Source organism: Heliangelus exortis, chromosome 5 (genome assembly GCF_036169615.1).
Source record: "Heliangelus exortis chromosome 5, bHelExo1.hap1, whole genome shotgun sequence".
Taxonomy (NCBI): domain Eukaryota; kingdom Metazoa; phylum Chordata; class Aves; order Apodiformes; family Trochilidae; genus Heliangelus; species Heliangelus exortis.
Genome location: NC_092426.1, coordinates 36,093,327 through 36,117,735, shown reverse-complemented (window position 1 = coordinate 36,117,735; position 24,409 = coordinate 36,093,327). Strand labels below are relative to the sequence as shown.

At 39.9% G+C, this 24,409-nt stretch overlaps 1 protein-coding gene and 2 long non-coding RNA genes across 3 annotated transcripts; 1 reads left to right on the top strand and 2 right to left on the bottom strand.

Moving 5' to 3' along the window:
- Positions 1-989: 989 nt before the first annotated feature.
- TMEM62 (transmembrane protein 62) lies at positions 990-22,987 on the top strand. The gene is made up of 14 exons (XM_071744591.1): positions 990-1,245; positions 4,581-4,692; positions 5,726-5,863; positions 6,952-6,997; positions 9,513-9,654; positions 11,232-11,356; positions 12,150-12,272; positions 13,092-13,247; positions 14,638-14,797; positions 15,229-15,342; positions 16,136-16,220; positions 17,712-17,816; positions 19,343-19,461; positions 20,296-22,987. The coding sequence occupies exons 1-14, from the start codon at positions 1,084-1,086 to the stop codon at positions 20,620-20,622; spliced, it is 1,914 nt and encodes a 637-aa protein (XP_071600692.1). The 5' UTR covers positions 990-1,083; the 3' UTR covers positions 20,623-22,987.
- On the bottom strand, positions 2,960-6,691 carry LOC139796491 (uncharacterized). The gene is made up of 2 exons (XR_011726038.1): positions 5,955-6,691; positions 2,960-4,730 (listed from the first exon to the last, which is right to left on the bottom strand). It is a non-coding gene; the product is annotated as an uncharacterized lncRNA (long non-coding RNA).
- On the bottom strand, positions 10,931-23,386 carry LOC139796492 (uncharacterized). The gene is made up of 3 exons (XR_011726039.1): positions 23,230-23,386; positions 17,731-17,825; positions 10,931-11,093 (listed from the first exon to the last, which is right to left on the bottom strand). It is a non-coding gene; the product is annotated as an uncharacterized lncRNA (long non-coding RNA).
- Positions 23,387-24,409: the final 1,023 nt, after the last annotated feature.

The window sequence follows — 24,409 nt, the reverse complement described above, 5'->3', positions numbered from 1 at the left end:
AGCAGTTGTTTGGGGTGTTCTTTGCAGAGAATAGGAAGCAGACAAGCAAGATGGAAGACAGCAGAAATAGAACAAAGCAAGCATACATTAGATCCCACTAAACAGCTAAATTATCAAATACAGTTTGAAAATTGAAAATAGTTATGTATTAAAAAATGTAACTGATCTGAAAAGTGTTTTTCTTTATCTGTGTCAAAAATTATATCTCTCTTTGCCCTATAACAGATTACATGGGAAGAGAGTTAATGAAAATCAGGCAACACTGAATTAGAAAACTTCTGAAATGTTGTTTGAGAATACATACGATATCACATAAAACATCAACATAAAGTGACAGGGTTTTTAGCTAGACTCATGCTTGAGATGGTTAACAACCAAACAGCAAATGCAGCTGCAGTTAGGGAAGCGAAGTGCTGACAGCAATGAGCAACGTAGCAATGATGAAACTAGTTACTACAGTAAGACCTTAAATGGTGTAAATAAAAAAAATTCATCTCCAGAGCACAATTAGAAGACTTTTTATATACTTCAGGAGCAAAGAGATTCAATTGCCTGGATGTATAAGCAGGCAGAGTTGTAAACAGACAGAAGGGGGAGAAAACCGTGAATGTTTACACGCTGCAGGTGGAAGGAAGCGGGATGAGACACTGATCTCTCCACACGGCTTTTTCCGTCCCCACGGTTCCTGACTGGAAGAAATAGCCGTGGGCCTCTCTACTACGCTACACACTTTCCCCCGAATCACGAAAATGGCTTAAGGACTAACGCAGATCACGCACCGACAATACCATTTCGGGTTCTTTTTAGCCTTTTCGGCATTTCCACCCTCCCTTGCTTCCACGAGGTCGGCCTGGAGCCGCTGCCCGTCCTGGGGGAGGGCATCCGGGGACGAAACCGCCAATAGACGGGGAGCACCCACCTCCTCCCCCCCGCCGGTTCCGCTCCTCCGAGCCACCCGTAGACAAGCGGCGGGGGCGGCCCGAGAAGCCGAGGGGGGGGGCCGGGACACGGAAGTGCTGAACCCGGCAGCGCTGGGCGGGAAAGGCCGCTGGGGGCCGGCGCAGGCTGGCGGCGGGGCGGAGGATGCTGAAGGTGGCCGCGGGGCTGTTGGCAGCGGCCGCCGTGGCGCTGGTGCTGGATTGGTACGCACCGTCCCAGGGGCTGTATCCGCAGGGACCGCGCCGCCGCCGGGCTCCTCAGCTCGGCCCCGGCGCGGAGGCCACCGGGCTGCTTTGGGTGGTGCAGGTGAGTGCGGGGGCCCCGGGTGGAGGCGTGGTTCGACCGGCGGTGGTTCGGTCGAAGGTTCGGCTTCAGGTTCGGTTTCTCGGGGCTGTGTTGCGGCGGAGGCCCAAGGCGGGACAGGTGGTGTCAGGGTGCTCCCAGCTGCCGAACCCCCGCACTGGGTGAGGAGCCGCGGCAGCGTCCCCCGGGATCCCCGCAGGTGCTGGGCTACCCGAAAAATGAGGTGTGCGTGGTGGGAGGGGGTAATTAAAATTCAAGTGATTAATACACTGCCTGGTACGGTATTATTTAATACCCCAGTGAGAAAGGCAGGCTCTGCCCGCCCCTTTCCCCTTCCGAAAGTTGTGTGCCTGAGAAGGCAGTTACGCAGGTTTTTTTTAGCAACAGAAGGTGCTGGCCTAGTACAAGGTGAGGCTAAATGCACACAATGTTAGGCTAAACAAACACAGCTTTGTTTCCAGGTTGAACATAAGACCCGCAGTACCCTGGCATGGTCTTGGAAGGAAGGTCGTGTCTGGGTGTTTCTGTGTCCTCTTTCCTGGCTCTTTCCAACAGAGCATTCCTGAAGTACTCAGTTTATAACTAACTGTAAAGCTGTTGATACATTTTCAGGTAAAAAAACAGCTGAGGTGTCACGGGGGTTGCTGTGCAGTGCCTTATGACAAGCAGTCTGCTTTTACTGTCATACATTTATTCTCAAACTCATGGAAGCTTTGCCTATATGTATGACCTGTAGGCAGTGCTCTTGGTAGTAAGAGGACCTGTTATTAGTCCTCTTCTCTCCAATCCCTGTTTCAAAGTCAAGTTTTCCCAGTAATTCTTCGTGAGGTGACTTTAAGCTTATCTTTACTGCAGAACAGATTTCGAGGTAAGAGATCTGGTTGAATTACTGTAGATAAAGCCCTTGTCCTGAGCTGCTATCTTGTCAACTACAGCAACATGTAGCAGCCTCGGAGCTATGCTGAGCAAGCATCATGCACAGCTCCTTATTTCTCCTGCCATTTGCTTCCTGGTTGTGTTACTTCACATGGAGTTCTCCCATGGATAGGTCACGGCACAGCTAATTTGAGACTTGGCTTTACTGTCAAGTGGTTATATTCTCTTTGAGACATGTCCTTTAACAGCTGCTTTATCACCAACCTAACTTGGAAATTAACCAAGCACTAAATCCAGTGTTGTGCTTGATGATGCTGAGGGAAACAGGCTTCAGGGTCCCTGGTGACTCCATAGGTCTAGCATCAGTCACCAGATAGAGTTGAACACAATCTGTTCTGCCCCCAACAATTCCTGCCTTGTTTTTCCTCCCATCCACAGGACCATCTCTTAAACTGAAGTCAAATGCAATCTTTGTACTGAAGTCTTGTGTTAATGGCTTTTTCACCTTTCTTACAGTAGAACTTCCTTTCTTACCCAGTGCCTAAGAGGCACTCTAGTTCAACCTTTGTCCCACTTTAAGAGTTGATTTTCTTCCTGTTTCTGTAAGATGGATGCATTCTTCTGTTGTTGAGGGCCTTGTACTTCTCCCTTGTGCTCCTGCCTGTCCTGAACCACATCTTGTAGATAAGGAACATGGATGGTGATTCCTCCTCACCCTTAAGCTGCCTTCAACCTGTTTGATGACAGTTACTGCCCATGATGCAGTGAGAAAGGTCAAATATCCACATCAGAAGACAGGATATAGAGAAAAACTGCAGCAAGCAGGATTACCTACACTGCATTGCAAGCTTGTCCACTGACTTACATTTTATTGGGACATTTTTTGAAGTTAATTAAAAAAAAATTGGGGGGAGATATTCACATTATTTAATGTTTTTTAGTGATGACAGAAACTTAGTGCTAGGACACTGTAACTCTTAGAACTTACAAAATCCTTAGAACTTACAAAAGCCTTTTGTAAATCTTGAACCCATATCATAGCAGAGGAAAAAAGTGGGAAGATCTTTGTAGAAAGTCAGGCTTCCCAACCACTGTCTACTAAAAGGCTGGAAAAATGCATTCTCTAGTTAGTGGTATAGCAGGAGTAAGGTTTCCTGCAAGACTATTTGCTCAAGAATCTGGAGAAAACAACAACAGAAGTTTGGGGGTTTTCTCTGTGATTGCTGAGATAGATAAATTGCAAATCCACAGGCTGAGGAGAAGCAAAATCAGATGTTGTTTCCTTGTTGGTTAGGTTTGATGAATTGCAGTTTTACTGTGCTCTTTGATTCACACTTAACTTGAATGTGTCAAAAAAAAAAAAAAAAAAGGTTATGTCTATATGTGTGCAGGTATTTCCCTTTTTTAGCATCCAATTCTAATCTCTAGGCAAAAGTCCCCATATAAGCATATGGGGAATTTTCTGAAGCAGAATTAAAAAATTCAAATGACTGAATAAGCTATGGCATTTTGTTTCCAAGGTGTTTTATATGGATTTTTCAAAAAGGAAAGAGGATTACAAGACCCAGGTTTATTAAATTTAGTGTAAAAGTTAATGTTTTTCTTTCTTATTGATATCATCACGCTAACGTTTTTTTGAGCATCAAATACCTTTTTACTAAACTGGGGATGATAACTTATTAATTGACTGGAATTCAGTGGAATTGGAAGCATTCATTCAGTCAAGATGGTTTTTGACAGACCTGAGAAGTCACAGTATTTAAAAATAGAAAAAAAAAAATTACTATTGTTCTTCCCATCCTGCCCCATGTGGCTTTTTTGATGTGGGGACTTTGACTCTTTAGTTTACAAATGAACATCATCTTTTACAGTTATGTACAAGCAGTATCATCATTTCTTGGGCTTTCACAGGGCACATGTAATGGGATCTAAACACACTCATTAGCTCCATTAAAATGCATGGGTGGAATGTCAGAAAGCCTTCCACACAGCTACTGGAAGTGTCAAACCAAGTGTATAGTTAGTTATCATTATGTTTCTGGTCCTAGATAACTTTAACCTATTCTTGCTTTGTAGCACTATTCAGTATTCTCTCTTGTGGCAAGATCACTGTGTTGCCCCAGAAGCTCACAGACATTGGACAGTCAGCTGGCCACTTGGAGCCATTACAACTTACTGTAGATGGCTAAGTATTTCCTCATGTTATTGTATGTCCCTAGTTTAAAGACATTTTCTTGATGCAAATGTGGGTTTAGGGGTTAAAGGTGCTTAAAGGTACTATATGCTTGCTCTGCTTTTGTTCTCCCATACTCACCTACTTCTGTTTCTGCCTTTGTCCCTCGTACTGCTGCGAATCACTATGACTGCTCTTGTGTTGCATTCTTCTGTACTGGGCTTGGCAGAACAAACTGGGCAGCTGTAACCCTCTGCTTGGGACACTGTTTCATTTTTCTCTTTTGTAGGTGTCAGATATTCATATCAGTAGATTTTGGGATCCCAAACGAACTTCAGACTTCGAAAAGTTCTGTTCTGAAACAATTGATGTAATTCAGCCAGCACTTGTTCTAGCAACAGGTAAGCAATTCAGAAGTGTGAATTTCCTGTTGAATGTGCTGACAAAGGAAGAGCAGATAAGCAAAATTCTAGGATCTCAAGAGAGAACCTTAAAACTGTAAGATACCTTAAGAAATGGAATTTTAGCTGAAGATATAATGCTAAAAGCACTGATAATAACTTCTCAACTCAAGGGAATCAATTTTTGTTCAATGTCTTGAGGCTGATGTTGATTTTAGTGTGTATTATACATTACAAAGGCATAGTTATGCAATATAGCTACTGTTTTCCTAGTACTTGTCCCTATACCTTGGTTCTTGCTATCAGCTACCTTCCTTCTTGTCCTCCTGGTAGTGTTTCTGCAGCATTCTTCAAACTGAAATTACAGAAGTGAACAATGTCTCTGATTAGCCATTAAAAGCTAGTTCCTCTGACAGAACAATCCCTGCTCATTTGTACAAAATTCATCTGTGAACTAACACAAGATTTCTCTACTGGTTTCTGCTTGAACATGTTGTATCAAGGCAGGTGAAATAAGCCTTGCTGTTTCATTTTGTGGCTTGCTGCTGCTTTTGCCACTGAAACAGATTGCATTTTGGCAAGCAAATCAAAAAGACTGAGCCATTACTATATGCAAGGCTTTAGAAACTTAATGATAGACCTGGACTTTTGTTTCTACAGAGAGTTACTTACCTGCTGCTTGCTTTTTGGGTTTAGAGTTAAGACATTGTTAGCACTCATCTTTTAACTAGCAGTGCAGAGAGGCATCACTGTCTGAACAGAAGCAGTTTTGGTTCAAACTTTGAACTTGAGCTTCTATGACTAGAATCTTCAGGTGTAAGGAATACATAACTTTCTGCAGTGATGTGGTTGATGGATACTTGAACAAGATGCTGCATCTCCATTAGGAGGCATTTACCCTCATAGCAAGATTGCACAGAGGGGACCTGCAGGGACTTAGATGAGGAGGTTTGGATTGAATGCTTGCCTAGGTCCAGTATTTGTGTAAACTGTGTAGGCCTCCAGTTACATCTCATCTTTGTACACTTTTCAGGTGACCTGACAGATGCTAAGACAAAAGATAAACTGGGATCTGAACAGATAGAAGTAGAATGGCAAACTTACCAGTCAATCCTGAAGAGATCAAGGGTCATGGAAAAAACCAAGTGGATAGATATCAAAGGGAATCACGGTAAGAAGGAAAGGAAACATCTTTTTCTCTCCTGTGATTACAGAGCTGATGTAGGCAGGTTAGCATGTGGAGGTAAAGTGTTAGTACTTACCAGCATGTTAAAGGTGGTTATAAGCCAGTACAAGGGCTTTCCATCCACATGTCTGCTCCACCAAGGGCACACTTGTTTACTGGCAACTACTGGAGTTTTAGTTCCAGAGAAGGAAGAATCTCCATTTATTCTTTTTGCCTGGCAGGTGGTAAAATGTAGCATCAGATGTTAGTTTCCAGGTCATTAGTTTATATACTCCATCTTTTAATGGGAGGGCAAACTGTAACTTTACCCCACTGAAGAAATGTTTTCAATTTACTTTACATAGACCACCCTATTAAATTAAAGGAAATATGCTTTATTTTGAATAAAATTAACTCATGGAAGTTTGGACACAGCATAGTTGTTGCTACATTCTAAGCAGTCAAACAGAAGCTACAACATTGTAGGTTATATTAGCCAGCTGTTTCAGAAAGAGCAAAACTAGAAAGCCTAACACTGGGGGAAAAATTAGTGCATGCTTTGTCTTATACAGTGTATATGGCATTTTATTCCCATTTTCCTATGAGGCTCTTGTTACCAGCCTTAATGGAGAGGTGGACCCCTACTGCAGTAGAGACCTCCCCAAGTTGGGGTTTTATACATGTTGTTCTTTGATGCTATTGCTACTTTATTTTCCTTGAATCAGTTAGGTCTTTCTTACAGAGAATGCACCCATTTTGATGGGTGCATGTATGTCATTTAGTGGCTAAAAGCTAAATTTGTGTTTCCACATTGGCTATAAAGATTTTTCAGAACTTACAAAATCCTTAGAATTTAGTGGCTTTTAGCCACTAAATGACAATTTACATTGTCACAACAACTCTTATCTTTGAATTGAAATTGAAATGAGAAAACTATTTCCACTTTTAGGTCAAGTGCATCAAATATATAATGTCTTTTCTGTGCAGCTGGGCAGTCTGTTTGTCAATTATGCACTTAAAAACAATAAAAATACAGAGGTCAATGATCAATATGATCTAAAAGTTTCTTCATTTCCTTTTTCTCTCCCTTACAGATTCATTCAACATTCCTCACCTGGATAATGTCCGAAATTATTACAGGTACATTTGTTTATCATACAGATGCTATTAAATTCAAGGTTAAATTTGCCAAACAAATTTCTGTTTTCAGTTACATACATGCTTTTGCACAGACATTTCTATAAACCAGTCATATTTACTGTCCCCTCTCTTTTCCATCACCAGTTAGTAGAGTAGAATAGGTTGAGGAAATAGAGAATTCTTTGCATGGACTTCTCTCCCTCTGTGTTTTGTAATTGAATATAGTGTAAACTTGTCTAAGAAATGTTTCATGGATTATGTGTTCATTTTCCTGTGAGGAAACCAGTGTTTCCAAAGAATGCTTTTCCTCCTTAGAAGAGATGAAAAAAAGAAAAGCAGGTGAAAACTTCCCCTTTTAAATGTTCTTTCTGAATGCCCAAAAGGGCTTTTCTTGTCATAAGAGTCCAAATTTTATCTGAGCTGTTTCTTGACATCTGAATTATTTTAGAAAATTGAAAGTAGAGAAGCAAGATGGGCACTTATTATGATGGAAAAATGTCCTTGAGAAACACACCTGAGATTTAAACCTCAAGACAGGTGAGGGAACTTTCCACTCTTCAGTTGGCTCCTTTGCATGTATTGATCTATATCTGACACTTGGTTTTAATATGTTGTCTTTTATTCTGTTCTGGTCAACCTTCCTGCCAATTTTATTGTTTATTCAGAGTGGTGGAGGAATAGTGATATGAACTGCTTTGTGAATGGCAGTGTTAAATCTATACTCATCATCTGAACTCAGGGATATTTTAGCTTTCACATATCATGCAGGGAGGTTTAAAAAAAAAAAAACCAAAACAAAAAGCCAAACCAACCAACCAAAAAAACCAACCCCCAAACCAGAACAACAACAAAACAAGAAAGAAACAAACCCCAAAAGACCACAAAACACATACAAAAAACCCCCAAAGAAAACAAAAATTACCCCCCCAATTAAACTAAATAAGTTTGAGTTCATCTTGGATTTACTCACAACCACTGTAGTTACAGAATTTAATTTTTACTTGAACAATTTAATAGGCTTCATTATGTGTCTTTGCCAGTGGAGGGTATGTGAGATTCCCAGTGTGCAAGAAGTATCAAAAGCACTTCAATTTTAGAAGCTAGAAAAACTGAAAATATCTATTGTCAGTGGAAGGAGAGAAAGCAACGTACGTGTTCATCATTACATGTATTTATCAAAGTCAATTTTAGCATAAAACCATGGCAGGGAAGAAAGGAATCAAATGCTATGTCTTTTAAGTCCTTCCATGTTTACAGTTCTCTCAGATTATTTTAAGATTGAAGAACTCAGTTAACATCAGGTAATGTGCAAAAGAGCAGCAACCCTTTGCTCTCTGCTTTTACTCTCTTTATGAAGAATTCCCATGACACTCCATAGGTGGCAGGAAAGCTGCTGAGATTTGCTATGTTGAGAAACAAGGAGTAATAAGGAGTACTTACATGCTGCTTGTAAGATTTTTTTTGTGTGATACCTCTGTTTTGGATCTTTTGGAAAATAACTGAAAAGGTTCAGTACTTCTTTAGTTCAAACTAAAGAGCTACTAAGATGATTAAGGGAGTGGAGCATCTCCCTTATGAGGAAAGGCTGAGGGAGCTGGGTCTCTTTAGTTTGGAGAAAAGGAGACTGAGGGGTGACCTCATCAATGTTTTCAAATATGTAAGGGGTGAGTGTCAGGGAGATGGAGTTAGGCTTTTCTCAGTGGTGACCAGTGATAGGACAAGGGGTAATGGGTGTAAATTGGAGCATAGGAGGTTCAAGTTGAATATCAGAAAAAATTTTTTTACTGTAAGGGTGACAGAGCCCTGGAACAGGCTGCCCAGGGGGGTTGTGGAGTCTCCTTCACTGGAGACATTCAAAACCCACCTGGACACGTTCCTAGGCGATGTACTCTAGGGGGCCCTGCTCTGGCAGGGGGGGTTGGACTAGATGATCTTTCGAGGTCCCTTCCAACCCCTAGGATTCTATGATTCTATGATTCTATGAAACTCATATTCCATTAGCCAACAGCTGATCATTCTACATCAGAGTAAGTTAAGAGATCTCTAATACAATAGTGGAGACAAGAATTGATGCATCTGATACTTCTAGCTAAGCAAGGAAAAAATATTTTTGAAAAAATCTTTCAGGTACCAAGACAATTTTTTTTTTGCTTTGTAGATCTCCTTTAATTAAGAATGGTATAATATCCTACTGTCCTGTCATCTTGGCTGTTTGGTTTGCATTGTTTATGCTGCTGACCTATTCTTTATCCATAAAAAGTGCCACGCTGCATAGGGAAAGTGTATTTAAGCAAACTTTTTTCTGAGTGCTAACCTGCTGCTTAACACATGACCTGTGTAGTGCCTCTTTGAAGTACAGACTTGTAAATGCCATTGATTTTTAGGAGGAGACTTTACTGCAGTGACAAGATGGAGTTAGATCTAATGCAAGATGTTTTGCACTTGTACTGTACTGGTTATTTTTGCCACTGCTGCAAGTTTCCCTAACAACAATATTTCCATTTTATTTTGACAGGAAATACTCTGCCTGGAGTAAAGATGGCTCTTTCCACTACCTTCACACCACCTCTTTTGGGAACTATTCATTCATCTGTGTGGATGCCACACTCAGTCCAGGCCCCAAGAGACCATATAATTTCCTTGGGATTTTAAACACGGTATTTTATAAATCTTGGCCTTCCACTTTGCTGGCTGTTTTACTTCTATACTGGTTTGTTTGTTTTACAAAGAATTGTCTGAAAGATTTGTGTTCATCTAAGAGTCTACATTTTTATGCATATGGGACTGTTAGAAAAAATATGTCACTTAACATACAGAGTATGTTTTTTCTCTCTTAAGAATTAATCAGGTACAAAAATCTCAAAATTAGATGTTTTAAGAACACTATCAGTAGTTTCTTAACATTTAACTAGACCAGAGTGATAATTTCTTTATATGCTGAAAACTTTTTTTTAACAAAGAAAAAAACCCAGATGTCCTAATTTTACTCATTTTTGCTTTGTTAGATGCTTTTCTCATTGAAATTACAGATGAGAGAGTTGAACTTACCAGTGGAATAATATGAATGACAATGCTATAGAGAAATGTGTCATTTATGAAAGTGAGATCTGATCTTCTGAGACCATAAAAATCATGTGGTATTGTTTTGAAAGTATCCCTTTAATCCCAATGTTTAAGTCTCATGTCAGCTTAGGTAACATCTTGCTTCTCTTTGATTTTTATTAATGTTTTTTTTTTCCTCTTCAGTTTGTTGATACAGTATTCTTGAGAAACTCTTATGAAGTGCTGGCAGAGAGTTATTGTTTCATGGTAAACAGATGCCATATCTTGCCTGTGATAAAAGCCTCAATGAAAACTAAAATCTTCTCCCTCTAATCTTGTCTAAAGGAAGCTCAACATTTAATTAAGTGTTTGTAAAACACTTGATGGTACTTGGTGTAGTAGTGCCAAGTACTGTTCTCTTTGTTTACTGTAACCCATAGTGGCTGCAGTAGATGTGCAGCCAAACTCTCAGGAGCTAAGAAAAGCTTCTGTCCTTGGACACAGTAAGTTAAGCATCTGCTTGCTAATTATCCAGCAGCAGGAGTCCAGAGAGCATCTTTTTCAGATTTTCACCAAAAACTGAAGATACTGAAGACTTTTAGATCTTAGTGGTGTTGGGAGTCTCTCTGGATAGTAAATGGTTGATTTAACTATTGGAAGTCAAACAAGTAAATGAGAGAAATTTTACTTGCTATGTAAAGAGGAACATTGTCAAGATTCAGCATCATAGTTCATCCAGTTAAATGATGGTGCACACTTTCCTATTATGTCCATAAAAGTGACTCAAGAGATATTAGGGAGGATAATTGTAAGGTGAAGATGTTTTTAAAGTCAACTCAAACATGTTGTCTTTGACTATATAAATAAGCAGTAGAAAAGATAGCAATATCATTTACCAAAATTTCTCCTTATGTTGCACTTTTCCTGTGTTCAGTTGCAAGGAAGGTGTTGAGTGTCTTGTTTTCACTTTCTTATTCCAACATCAGATTTTAGGGAGACTTCTGCTGGTACCATTTTTTCATGCACAGGTCTGTGAAACAACTGAATGTGTTCCCTGTTGGGGGAAAAAAAAAAAAAAGAGTAATTGCATTCTACACTGGCTTTTTTCTGCTGTCCTTTCCCTATTCTTTCCAAATAGCTTGAATGTTGAATAGTTTTTTTTTGTTTTCTTTCAAACACCTGCCCATTTCAGAATCAAATGGAAGAGCTATCTTTGATGACAACAGAAAGTCTTCACAGCAATCATACCATCTGGTTTGGCCATTATCCCACCTCAACAATCATCTCCCCAGCTCCAGGAATACGAACATTAATGAAGTAAGAGCTTTCTTTCTTTTTTTTTTCCTTGCTTTTTTTTCCTTGCTTTTTTTTCCCTTGCTTTTTTTTTCTTGCTTTTTTTTCTTTTCTTGCTTTTTTCTTTTCTTGCTTTATTTTTCTTGCTTTTTTCCTTGCTTTTTTTTCTTGCTTTTTTTTTCTTGCTTTTTTTTTCTTGCTTTTTTCCTTGCTTTTTTCCTTGCTTTTTTCCTTGCTTTTTTTCCTTGCTTTTTTTCCTTGCTTTTTTCCTTGCTTTTTTTCCTTGCTTTTTTTCCTTGCTTTTTTTCCTTGCTTTTTTTCCTTGCTTTTTTTCCTTGCTTTTTTTCCTTGCTTTTTTTCTTTCCTTGCTTTTTTTTCTTTTCTTGCTTTTTTCTTTTCTTGCTTTTTTCTTTTCTTGCTTTTTTTTCCTTGCTTTTTTTTTCCTTGCTTTTTTTTTCCTTGCTTTTTTTTTTCCTTGCTTTTTTTTTTCCTTGCTTTTTTTTTCCTTGCTTTTTTTTTTCCTTGCTTTTTTTTTTCCTTGCTTTTTTTTTTCCTTGCTTTTTTTTTTCCTTGCTTTTTTTTTTCCTTGCTTTTTTTTTTCCTTGCTTTTTTTTTTCCTTGCTTTTTTTTTTCCTTGCTTTTTTTTTCCTTGCTTTTTTTTTTCCTTGCTTTTTTTTTTTCCCTTGCTTTTTTTTAATTTGAGTCTGAAGTACATTTCTTGCCTCTCTTTACATTCTTCTCCTATACTTTGCAGGTCTTCTGCAGTTCCATTTCCTTCCCAGCCCCAATAATCACAATTCTTATGTTTTATTACTAGTTCTGCCACAGCCTATTTATGTGGACATCTCCATACCCTGGGTGGGCTGATGCCAGCCTTGTACACTCAGCACTCTGGTGGCACTCTGGAACTTGAACTGGGAGACTGGAAGCATAACAGGAGGTGAGTGAACTCTGTGTGAACAAATTATTATATGGAGCCTACCTGGTTGTTCAGGGATTGCCTTTTATGCTGTTTGGAGAATTTGAAAGAAGTATTAGATCTGCCTGACTGGTTATTACTGTTAATGCATTTGAAAAGTGTCTCTGTGTGTAAATTTGGGTTTTTTTCCCCTATGCCAACAGTGTGATAATAAATTCAGTAATTTTTTTTATTAATTCTTGATATTTAGAAATAAAAGGGCTTCTGAATGTCCATTTATATGTGTTTAGTATTCAAAGTAGAAAATCCTAATAAAATTCAACATTACTACTTCAAAATACCCATGTGCTGCACCAGCTAGAGTTTTAGAGACAAAAATAGTCTACTGAGAAATGTTATTTTGGCAGCATATCAAAAAGTATTTGATGCTACATGGTTTGTTTAGTAGTAGATCAGCTTTTATTCTGCAGTAATCCTAAGAAAGACACTTGTATGCATACAGGAAGAGGGCACACTGGGGCCTTTGTCCCAGACTAGGGTACCTACCCAGACACTGTAGTAATGTACTTGATTATTTTTTTTAAACATAAAGTTCATCTATCTGATTCATATCCAGAATTCAGCAGGCACTTGGAATTTTTGGTCGTCCTTCAGTGTTTTATAATCAAATGAACTTGATGAGAAGTAACCAGCTGTACAGTTGGCTGATACAGGATCAACTACAGAGAGAATAAATGAAAAAGCAAATCAAACCAGTTCTGTTTAGGGATTTGGGAAGGATGGGAATCAGCTGTGCATGCAGCAGTTGGTATCCACAACATTTTTTCCCTTTCATCCCAGGTACCGGATCCTCGCGTTTGATCACGACCTCCTGAGCTTTGCAGATCTTACCTTTGATGAGTGGCCTGTAGTTCTCATCACCAACCCCAAATCCCTCCTTTACAGCAGTGCTGCTCATGAACCACTGGTCAGAATTCTTTATTCCACTCACATCAGGTACCCTGTAATCTTGATTCACAACATTAATCTACATTTTGGTAGTTGTGCTCTTTCTTGATTATAATGCACATCTATATTTATATGTATATACACAAAACCTTTTTTTTTGCAATTGTGTGTGTCCACTGTCCTCAGAATTCACTTTTCTCTGCACAATTGTTCCTGAGAGCCACTTGTATCATATCTCTGATAAAAAGAGTAGTAATTCATGTTTGGTTTATTTATGCAGTTACTTTCCCTACAGTCAATTTAACTTTTTTTATCTAACCAAAGCTGGCAGTTATCTTGAAGTGTAACCTGTGCTATAAATTGCACATGTTCCTGTTGCCTCCACTGATTTCAAGATTTTGTTGATGTGTTCTATATTGTTTTCTGTTTGCTTTGGATTTCTTAGCTTCTTGTGTTTTCAGTTTTACATCCCTTATACATTAAAACTTCTGAAACTTCTGCCAGTTTTCATATGTGTCATACATATGTGTTTTTTAATCTCTCCATCTTTCCTTTTCTAGTTATTTTTTTCATTTGTATTTCAAATTTCTGTGCCCTTTTCAACATCTTCTATTTGCTGTTAGACCAGTATGAATGAAATACATGGGTACATTGCATACATGTAATTATAATTCAAGGAAGTTCATCAGTTTTCAGTTAGGAAGCAGTGTCCAACTAAGTCTACCTACTTTCCAGTTTCCTATGTAGAACCTTATCTGAACATTTTTGTTATTGTAGTAAATTTATGAAGGGGTAGAATCATTCATTGTAATTATATGACACTCCTCAGTTTGCCTGAAATGTGCTCTGAAATGAAAGAAATTTTCTGTACAATATATTGAGTATCTCAGTTTCACTACCAAGTGATAATAGAGTTGTTGCTATCTTAGATCTGTGAAAACAGTCTTGCAGTCCACTCCATTTCTCATAAATTTAGTTACAAAGACTGAGAAGTTATATTTTGACTTGCAAATTAAAATTAAATAACAAACCAAACAACAACAAAAAAACCAACCAAAAAAATAAAATTTTAAAAAGTAACCCTACACCCAAACCAAAGGGCTTTGGAGAGAGAGTGGCAATTTTTAATGAAGACATCTCCAAGTATTTCATTATATGTCTGTATGTGTGCATCACACTTGTGTTAGGAAATGTTTTTGACAGCAAGAGTTCTAAGATTATTTCTGCCAGGACCTGAGGATCTCTGCCCCTTTTTGTCCATTCCACAGCCCAGTTTCCTGTCCTATTCTTTTGAACAATACCATACAGTGCTTCTCTTTCTATTTCTAACTCTCTTAAACTAATAACTATGGGGTAGCATAATCTTTAGAGGCTTCTCTTCAGGAAGTAATGGCAAATCTGCAAGTCCTGTTTATTTTATTTTTTATTCATTCCTTAGAATTCTGGCCTTCTCTCCTTCTGCCATCACCTCTGTTGAAGTCTATATAGATGGAGTTCACCTGGGGAGTGCACATCAGGCATCTGGCCCTCTCTATGTGCTGAGGTGGAGCCCCCAGAACTACAGTGAAGGATTCCATCACATAAATGTGACTGTCCAGGTAAGGTACCTGTTGGAATTCTTAGTACTGAATTTTTGTGTTGTCACATCTGCCCCATCACCCTTCTGCATCACAAAACTAGGGATAAAATACATTATAACCTATTTCACGGAATCACAGAATTGTCACAGTTGGAATGGAGCTTTAAGATCACCATGTGCAACAGTCACACCACCTGCCCCCAAACCCACCCCAAAAAAAAAAAAAAAAAAAAGTCACCATCCCACTCCAGCATGTCCTGAAGTGCCTCATCTGCATTCTGTTGGAGTATCTCCAAGGATGGTGACCCCACCACCTCCCTGGGCAGCCTGTTCCAGTGCCTAACTACTCTAATTCTTCCAGAAAAGCTGCATTGACAAATGGCAACTTTAACCAGGTATTTTGTGTGCACTACTAATATCTAACTGCTCTCTTATTTTATATCAATCTAGGATGCCTCAGGAAGAACTAGCACACAGAGTCATATATTTGCTTTGGAAGAAAACCTCTCTCTTAGATTTGGCTTTTGGGCATCTGTTGTTCTTCTCACTGACTTCTATCTTCTAGTAAGTACATACAGCAAAACATTAATCATTCTGTACTGGTTTCCCCAGAGAATGCAGGGGGCAATTTCATAATTCCTGCATAATTCATACACACATTTTGTGCAAGCAAGAAATGGAAAATAAGCTACCAGAGGGAGTAGAAAAAGGAAACATTAAATCATAGAAAACATCACTCTCATCTGTTGCATTGTGTGTACTGGCAAAGATGCTGGAAAAAAAGGCTCACATCAGCTGAACAGATAGCTCTAGCAAAGAGGAAGACAAAATTCCCATTGGCTTCAACAAGTTCCAGGTCACATTCACAAGTGTTACAGCTCAGCACATGTAAATAGGACACGTCATAATAGGTAGGTGCACTTAGAGAAGGAGATAGGAGAGTCCATATGACTGTATTGTAATTGGACTCAAAGTTATTAATATTAGATTTGTTAATCAATAACTGATATTGTCCACAATGACTTGAGCTGTAGTTCTGTTCAGTACAGTGCTCAGAAAATGTTTTACATAGGAAATGTACTCACACTTTTTCAGTGGATGTGTTTTACAAGCCTCGATCTTGAAAGATTGAGGTCTGTCACTTTCAGCCATTCAGCTGAATACAAGTCAGTAAGATGCAAGTCCAATAATTTAAGTACTCATTAGTTTCTTTTTACTTTTCCTTTCAATGACACCATCAAGCTTTGAATATGTGTTTCAGTGGGAAATCTTTGTATCATTCTATCAGTGTCCATAAGCCATGCTCCAAGGCAGCTTCTACTCCAGGGCTGCCTTAGAGTTAAAACTCTCTTTTCAGGCTCGTGTGCTCTTTGGACTCATTGTGCTGATTCAGATTGCCTTGATCATTGTTTTCAGATACCTCCAAAAGCCAGCACTCAGAGGTATGAACCAGTGTTTGTAGCTTTTAAAGGATCTAATTTTCCCTTAAATTTTTTACTATTTGTCTTTATGCTAACAGTATAAAAGTAATCATGCTGTCAGTCACCATATGCATTTTGCATATAGTACTGTTGGGTTTGATTGAGTTCTCAGAAGCTGCTGTTTTGCTTTTAAGGGTAACCCAGAATGCCTCCAGTATGTCAAATAAAGTAAATTAAACCCAAAAAACTTCATCAGGTATCTTCGCTTAAATAAAAATTAAATTATTTAGAGTCTATAAGTTTCATTTTAATTCCCTCAATGAATTCAGTGCAAGCAGTGTTTTATTTTGTATTCTGTATGTATACTTGTTTCACTACAGTTGGCACAGAATTCTCCCTCACCTCAGTGGAGAAACAGACTTCCTTCTACAAAAAAAAATAGAATCTTTGCAAAGAACATGAACAGGCTTGGGTCCTTCTCAAAATAATATTGAGACCAGTTCTGTCGTAACTTGGTATTTTGTTTGTGATAAATCTGGTAAATGAAAATCAGGACTGTTAAACTGACATGAATAGGGGGAAGAGAGGTAGCACCCAGAAAAATCTCATTACAAGGTGTGTTTCAAACCATTTTAAAGGCTAAACACCAGGAGTTTGTCCCTTGTTTTATACTCCTAAACACATAGCATCCTGAGGTCACTACAACTGCTTACAACTAAAAAGAATAGATTTTCACTTGCCTTTATGAAACTGAGTAGCTACAAATGAAAAGAGCTATTCTGTGATCAGCTAGGTCCATATAGACTATGACAAATGTTTAACAAATGTATTAACACTGTTGATTTCCAAAGGTCAAGCTTGCCCTCTGGAAGCTCAGGCTTTGTGAGAAGGGCAGCCATGTCATAGGTGAAATCCCAAAAGCTGAAAGCTGACCTCTATAGGAAAACTCTCTCAGCCTATGAATTGCCTGCTTCAGTTAGAAAAGGAATTTTTTTTTTTTTTTTTTTTTTCCTGACATCAAACATTTGTCAGAAGGCTGCCACTAACTCCTAGCTTTTATTTTATTTGAGCTGCTATCAGATCTCACCAAGCAGATTTAACCAAAGGAAATTCACTTAATATAGTCCATGCTCACCTGCCTTTTTGGGTTCACTGTTGCTGTTTTGAATCTCTGAACTTTTCAGTTAATAGGAACTTTTTCTATGTTTTTCATTCTAGCTAACTTCATTTTATGGGTAGACTGAATACAGTAAATGTCCTCATTTAGAATGGCAGCTTTTTCTGCTGTTTTAACATAGATGGTTATCAGCTCCTTACTTTGAGTTGTCACAGTAACAGTAGAAATGCATTCCCTTGCATTTGTTCTCTAGACATACCAAATAGTAATTTTGCATTTAATAGAATGAGTAAATAATGTGCAATTTGTTTCAGAAATACCAATATATGTGTGTGTGTGTGTGTGTGTTGCAACCTGAATCAAGTGTAATTTTCTTAAATGTTGTCTCTGTTTAGAAAAGCCAGGATTACTTACTCTGACCTCGTATTCCCTTCATGTCTCCAGTAAAACAGACACCTTTTATTATTCTCTTCTGGTTCTGAACTTATACACCATACTGGGTAAGTAACCTGGAGTAATGGAGAACATAAATTAATATTTTTAAATTACATGTTAACTCGTGATGAAAAATGAGACTTCTAACATTTTGGAGAACGGGAAAATATAGATTCACAAAATATATGTGGAACTTAATTTCCAAAGAGACTAAAGGTTTGGTTGCAAGAGCCAAACTTAGAAGCCCTAGAATTAATTCAACATTTGCTTTATTAAATTACTCTGGAAGTGAATATTTTAAAATTTAATTTGGTTTTCACTTTTTTTTTGAGTAAGAGCTGTTTCTATCTTGGTGTAAAATGAGTGTATGGAATGTACGTTTCACATGAGGTCACCAAGACATCTCAGCTCTGATGATAACAATTTTAACAATTGTAGACAAGAAGATGACCATGAGCCAGCAATGTGCCCTTGTGGCCAAGAAGGCCAATGGCATCCTGGGGTGCATTAGAAAGGGTGTGGTTAGTAGGTCAAGAGAGGTTCTCCTCCCCCTCTATTCTGCATTGGTGAGGCCACACCTGGAGTATTGTGTCCAGTTCTGGGCCCCTCAGTTCAAGAAGGACAGGGAAGTGCTTGAAAGAGTCCAGCGCAGAGCTACTGAGATGATTAAGGGAGTGGAGCATCTCCCTTATGAGGAAAGGCTGAGGGAGCTGGGTCTCTTTAGTTTGGAGAAAAGGAGACTGAGGGGTGACCTCATCAATGTTTTCAAATATGTAAGGGGTGAGTGTCAGGGAGATGGAGTTAGGCTTTTCTCAGTGGTGACCAGTGATAGGACAAGGGGTAATGGGTGTAAATTGGAGCATAGGAGGTTCAAGTTGAATATCAGAAAAAATTTTTTTACTGTAAGGGTGACGGAGCCCTGGAACAGGCTGCCCAGGGGGGTTGTGGAGTCTCCTTCACTGGAGACATTCAAAACCCCCCTGGACACGTTCCTAGGCGATGTACTCTAGGGGGCCCTGCTCTGGCAGGGGGGGTTGGACTAGATGATCTTTCGAGGTCCCTTCCAACCCCTAGGATTCTATGATTCTATGAACTTATTTCCCCTCTGAATAATAAATCACTAAAATAGCTACTTTCTTGGCAGTCAGTGTAGCAGGTATAACACAGTGCAGCCTGCCCACATTGACTTCTGAGAGGAGCCAAGCTGGAATTCTTTGACCATGTCTTCCATATGTCTTCCTGCAATTCTGGGAAGAGGGCAGCATTTGAAAGGAGCTATCAATCCTTTTCTCTTGGAAGGAAAATAGTGTATGTGGTATTGGAAATTGTCACAGAGATTAAACCAACTTAGAAGCATTTTCATTGCATGCCACAGCTCATTGGTGTACCATGGGCTTTTCACATTGGAACCTTCATCAGATTGCTGTTTGGAGATGAAAACAGAAGGCTTGTTACTATAGATGAGCAATAGAGAAGTCATTTTCCCCAGTTAACCACTTTTTACTCTGGAGTACAAAGGGCCATGTGAAAAAGGGCTGTGTCTATACTGTATTTTCTGATGGTGCTTTATGTTTGGTTTCCTTTCTTTCAGGACCATGGTCTGTAGGTGAACTGATAGATGGCCAGCTGGGGGCCTGTTTTTCCTTTGGAGTGTTGACTGGTGGTTCCTTCTTACAGGGTGGTCTGACATTTTTCATTGGGATTTTACAGGTACATATTTATAAAAACTAAGGTTGAAAAATTGCTTTCTTTGGTACTCTTTCCTGAATTATTTTTTTTTAATAGTTTCAAAAAGAGAGAAATCTTGGAAGGATAGAGAAGATAGTGGCCATGCCTAACTGCAACAGCTTTCTTTCTGCAAGTTTAAAGGGCAGAAAAGAAGGTTGTGCATTAATTTATGAAACTTCTTTTCCTCTGTTTGATGTTGCTTTGGACTCCCTGAGTGTCTAGATTAGAGAACATGTCTACAGATTTACCACTCTTAATTTTTTTTTTGTCCTCAGCTCAGACACAGGTTGCAGTGATTAAGCAATAGGAACTGAAGGGCCATGGCAGCCCTTGTACACTGACTAACCCTTCAGAACTGTGGCTCTCCCTTTTCAAAGTACACAGGAGTCCAGTTTTCCCAGCAGTCTGACCTGGCTGCCCTCTGGTTTTCCCAGCTGCACTTAGTCTGGAAGAGTGGGTGTATTTTCTCGGTGTTTCAGCCAGACCAATAGTGCTGCCTCCTGCATGGTCCCTGCATTATGCCAGTGCAAACACTTGTCTGAGAGCTAAACAGGCATAAGCACCTCCCTTCTTTACTGTGCTAGTATTTTGCCAAGTCTGGTTCCCTGCCTCAGCTCCAAGGAAGGTTAAATGCATGCCACTGCCTCCCACTGCAGGATCTTGGAAGTGTATCCTGAGATTCCAGCTCTGGGCACTGCGCTCAGCTGTTAGAATGGGACCATTTTATGTGCTCTCACCGTTATATGTCCTCGTGTACGTTACCCAGAACCCTTGGCTTGCTCATCACCTTACTTTTTATTCTGCTCTTCTTTTCAGATGTTGTTTTTCAACCTGCCCCTAATGGCCTATCTGTGCTGGTGCCTGCTGCTGCGGTGCCAGGGTCACAGCTTCCGCTCTCACCTCCGCCGGGGCCGTCGCCTGAAAGCTGTGCCCATCTACCTGGCCATGACTCTCCTCCTGGCCTGGCATGTCTACTCCTGCTACTTGCTGCAGAGATCCTATGGGACCTTGGCTTTCTTCCTCTCCCCCATGAGGACGTGGCTGGTGGTGCTGACCCCGTTGCTGATTCACAAAACCTGGACGCTGAAATCATCTGAGCTCAGATCTTACATAGTAGAAATGAAAAACTGCCAGAGCTCCTGAAGTACAATGTCAGTATTCAACATCCTGACTTAACAACTGCCAAGGCACAACCTACTGTTTTGTGATGCTGGAATTCCCTACAGGCCAATGCTTTAAGTGATAAGATCTTAAGTTGTGCCTGCATTGCTACAGACCTGTATCAAAAAGGAAATGTAAAAACTATGTATTATACTTGTAATAAACTGAATAATATATGTTATATATATTTCCTTTCAATAGTAATGCAAGGCAGTAGCAGGAACAGTTGTGTGAGCTGTGACCAGGTGGATGATCAGCTGAGCCTGGTGGTAGAGCTATGAGGAAGTAGAAAGGTTAAGGAGCATCAGGGAGTCAGAGAGAGGGAGACTGATGGGGCAATGCTCTGCCCTGCAGGAGACAGAAGGGCCTTAGGACCATTGGTGAGGGAAGCTGGCACACAGGTATTTTTCCTCTCTACTTCTATTTGTGGCCACAGGCCACAAATCTTCTTTCTGGAAGAAACAGACAGACCCAGTCTATCAATACCTGGCTCTGTGGCTGGTGTTACCACCACCATTTGGGGGTTTTTGATGATGAAATGGCCAACACAGCACTAGGCTTGCTGGCATCAGATGGGATCCACCTTTCTCAAAGAGGCAGGGGAGTACTTGTCCAGGATTTTGCAGGGCTCACTGACAGAACTTTGAACTAGGTGGGAAGGAGAAGGGGGAATCACATCAGGCTTCCCTGTGACAAGCTGTGGGATGACATGCCAAGGTCAAAGGGATGGGTTGCTTGTAAGGGCACTCATCCTGCTGCTCAGAGATGTGCTGGACACACTGCAGCACACTCAGAGTCTTATGGAGATGAGCAAGGGGCTCCTGAAGAAATAGGAGTGGACATGGAAGCAAGGGGGAAATACCCAGGGACTTCAGTCACTCCAGGCAGAAGTCAGCTTCATCGGGGCCCAACTTCAATGCCTTGATGCCAGTGCACACAGTACAGGGAATAAACAAGAGGAGTTACAGACATGCATGTGCCTGCAGGGCTGTGACCTTGCTGGCAGCATGGAGACATGGTGGGGATGACTACTCTGACTGGTGCTGGGATGGAAAGATACAGGCTCTGGAGGAAGGACAGGCAGGGGAGGAGGGGTTGTTGCCCTCGATGTTGCTGGAATGCACAGAGCCCCACCCAGAGATGGATGAGGAACCAACTTCCTTATGGCTCAGGATTAAAGGGGGGTCAGGGACATGATAGTTGGGGTCTGCTGAAGGTCACCTTAGCAGGAAGACAGAGCAGATGAGGCCCTTATAGACAGGAGAAGCCTCATGTTCACAAGCCCTTGCCCTGGTGGAGGACTTCAACCCCTCAGGTGTTGGAGGAACAGCCTAGCAGGGCACAGGCAATCCAGGAGGTTCCTGGAATGCACTGGTGATAACTTCCAAGTGACAAGAGAAGCCAATGAGCAGTAACTGGCTGATGAACATATCCTCTCCTTTGTTTCCCACTGCCAAGGCTGCCAATTTCCCCACACTTTACCAGTGAAAGGACAGTGACTGATCAGTGCTGCTGGGCTTCCAGGCTGTAGTCATGAGTTTAGCTTTAAAGCAAATAATGGAGACAATGTCCTCAGGATTGAAGAGCCTGATGGAATCGTGTGGTCTGATGTCTGTGAACAAGGGAGCCAGGGTGGTATTTCTGGGTCTCAGTCCAATGCACAAGAATGACCTAGGAGAACTCACTAATTTAAGTTTTTCTAAGCCTAAAAACTATAGAACAATAATAATTCAGAGCCAAGAGACCTGAGGTGCTTTTATCTTTAAGGGGAACACTGGCCAGCTTCACAAAACTGCTGAGTGGAACATTTAAAATAATTCAGGTAATTTTTCAGTAACTTATTTATGGCTCCTCAAGAAAATGGATATGCAACTTCTTTATGGCACCTTAGAAGAAAACAGCAGTGACTGTAGTAGAAAATACAGGAAAATAAACCTAATTGGAATTAATTGCAGTTAAGACTTCTTGTTAATTAAAGTTTACAGTTTTCCTATTTTTTTAATTCTTGTTCCTCAATGACTACTGATATAATAGGAAAAAGACAGTAACAGTTCTTATTTGCATAATTGAAATATACTTAAGAAAATACAGAATGTCATTCCTTGCTAAGTAAAAAAATGCTTTTAGAAAATCAAAGAGGCAGGGCACAAAAACTGTGAAAACACTACTGAAAAATTACTAATAAAACTGACATTTGGGAATAGTTTTTATGTGACATGGGAATATTTCTGTTTCACATCCATACCCTGTGAGAAGACTGTTCTGAAATCAGACTTTGTTATTGTGGTAGCAGTTGACTGCAACATAAACAAATCTCAATGTAATAAAATGTCTCTGGCCTTAAAAATCCTGGTCTGTCAAGTATTTAATTTTTGGCTTCATGGGATGTTTGGTAGATGGATGGAATTCTGCTAAGAATCTCTCAATACTACTCTTAGTGTGGCAAGCTGTTTTATTTGTAGCTGTGCCATCCCTGGTTCTGAGGACACAAGTAAGAAACATATGCTCTGAAACGTGTTTGATGTGTGAATTACACATGTATGGGGGACTGATACATAAAATCTGAGTGAAAGGGATCTTTCTACTGACCTGGTATGGCAGTGATGAAGAGCACACTGTAGAAATGTAGAACTTGACTCTGCAGAGGAAGCACTTCTGAGTTCATATTCTTCAGCCACAGATTTTCTCTGTAGTTTTCCAGTATTGTAAAACCTTAGCAGGAAAATACCAACTTTTGTAGTTGAGCTGTACATGAGCTGTACACTTTAACACCAGAAGACTTTAAGTCTTTATCTTCTTAAGTTTTTTTAATTCTTTGTATCACAGCAGGCTGAAAGGTCTTTGAAGCACAGACTAGGAGGTAGCCTCTAACTTAGCTGAGCTGTCCTTACCACCCAGGCAAGTGGTTGCCCAAGTTAACTAGGAGTAACAAAAAGCATAGTTAATTTTTTTCCTTAAAACTAAAGCAAAAATTAATTTGTTTTGTGAAATAAAGCTCATCTCCCAGAACAGATCACCAGTCACTTTTAGGAACCAGTGATAACTGGACAAACCTCTGACATGACAAATGTGCAAGCCACCCTATAATGAAAACTGCATTTGCTCCTCTGTTGGCCTGTGGAGCCCAGAAGAATCAGTCATAGAGGACTGAAGTAAGAAGGTCCAGTGGGAACAGACCCTGTGTTGTCCTGATAAATTGCCTGGGTTTGGTCCTCTTTCAAAGTTAAGCTTTTCTGCACACTGTAAAGCAACATTTCTACTGCAAAGGTAACAAACATTGTGCTGTATTTTAGAATTTACAGCAATTGGCATCAATTCCTCACAGCATTACATGGTTTCTGACATGTTTTTCCAGTTTATGAATATAAAGATTTATTTATTAACTTCTTTTACTTGAACAGGACCAAATGGCTTTAGCATTCATTACTTCTGGCATATCTTTAAGATAGTACTGCATGGCTGTTTTGGGGTATCCAAGAGAGTACAGAGGTGTTTTGAAGTGAAGAGTACCCTTCCCAAGCTGTTTGCTGAGAAGACAAATCAGATCTACACAAAGGGAGCAAAGCAAGTGGCAGATCATGGAACCAGACTGCCTAAGTACTTTGCATGCTAGTGGCAGAGATTAGTATCATCTGTGACAAATCCTTCTTTCATAGTATAAATGCTCTGTTACACTGCTCTGCAGGGTTTGTTGGCTTGGCTTGTTGCTTCTTTTAATTTGCATAGAGGAGCTCATTTAAAATATTTAATTCCTGTTTGAAACTACTCT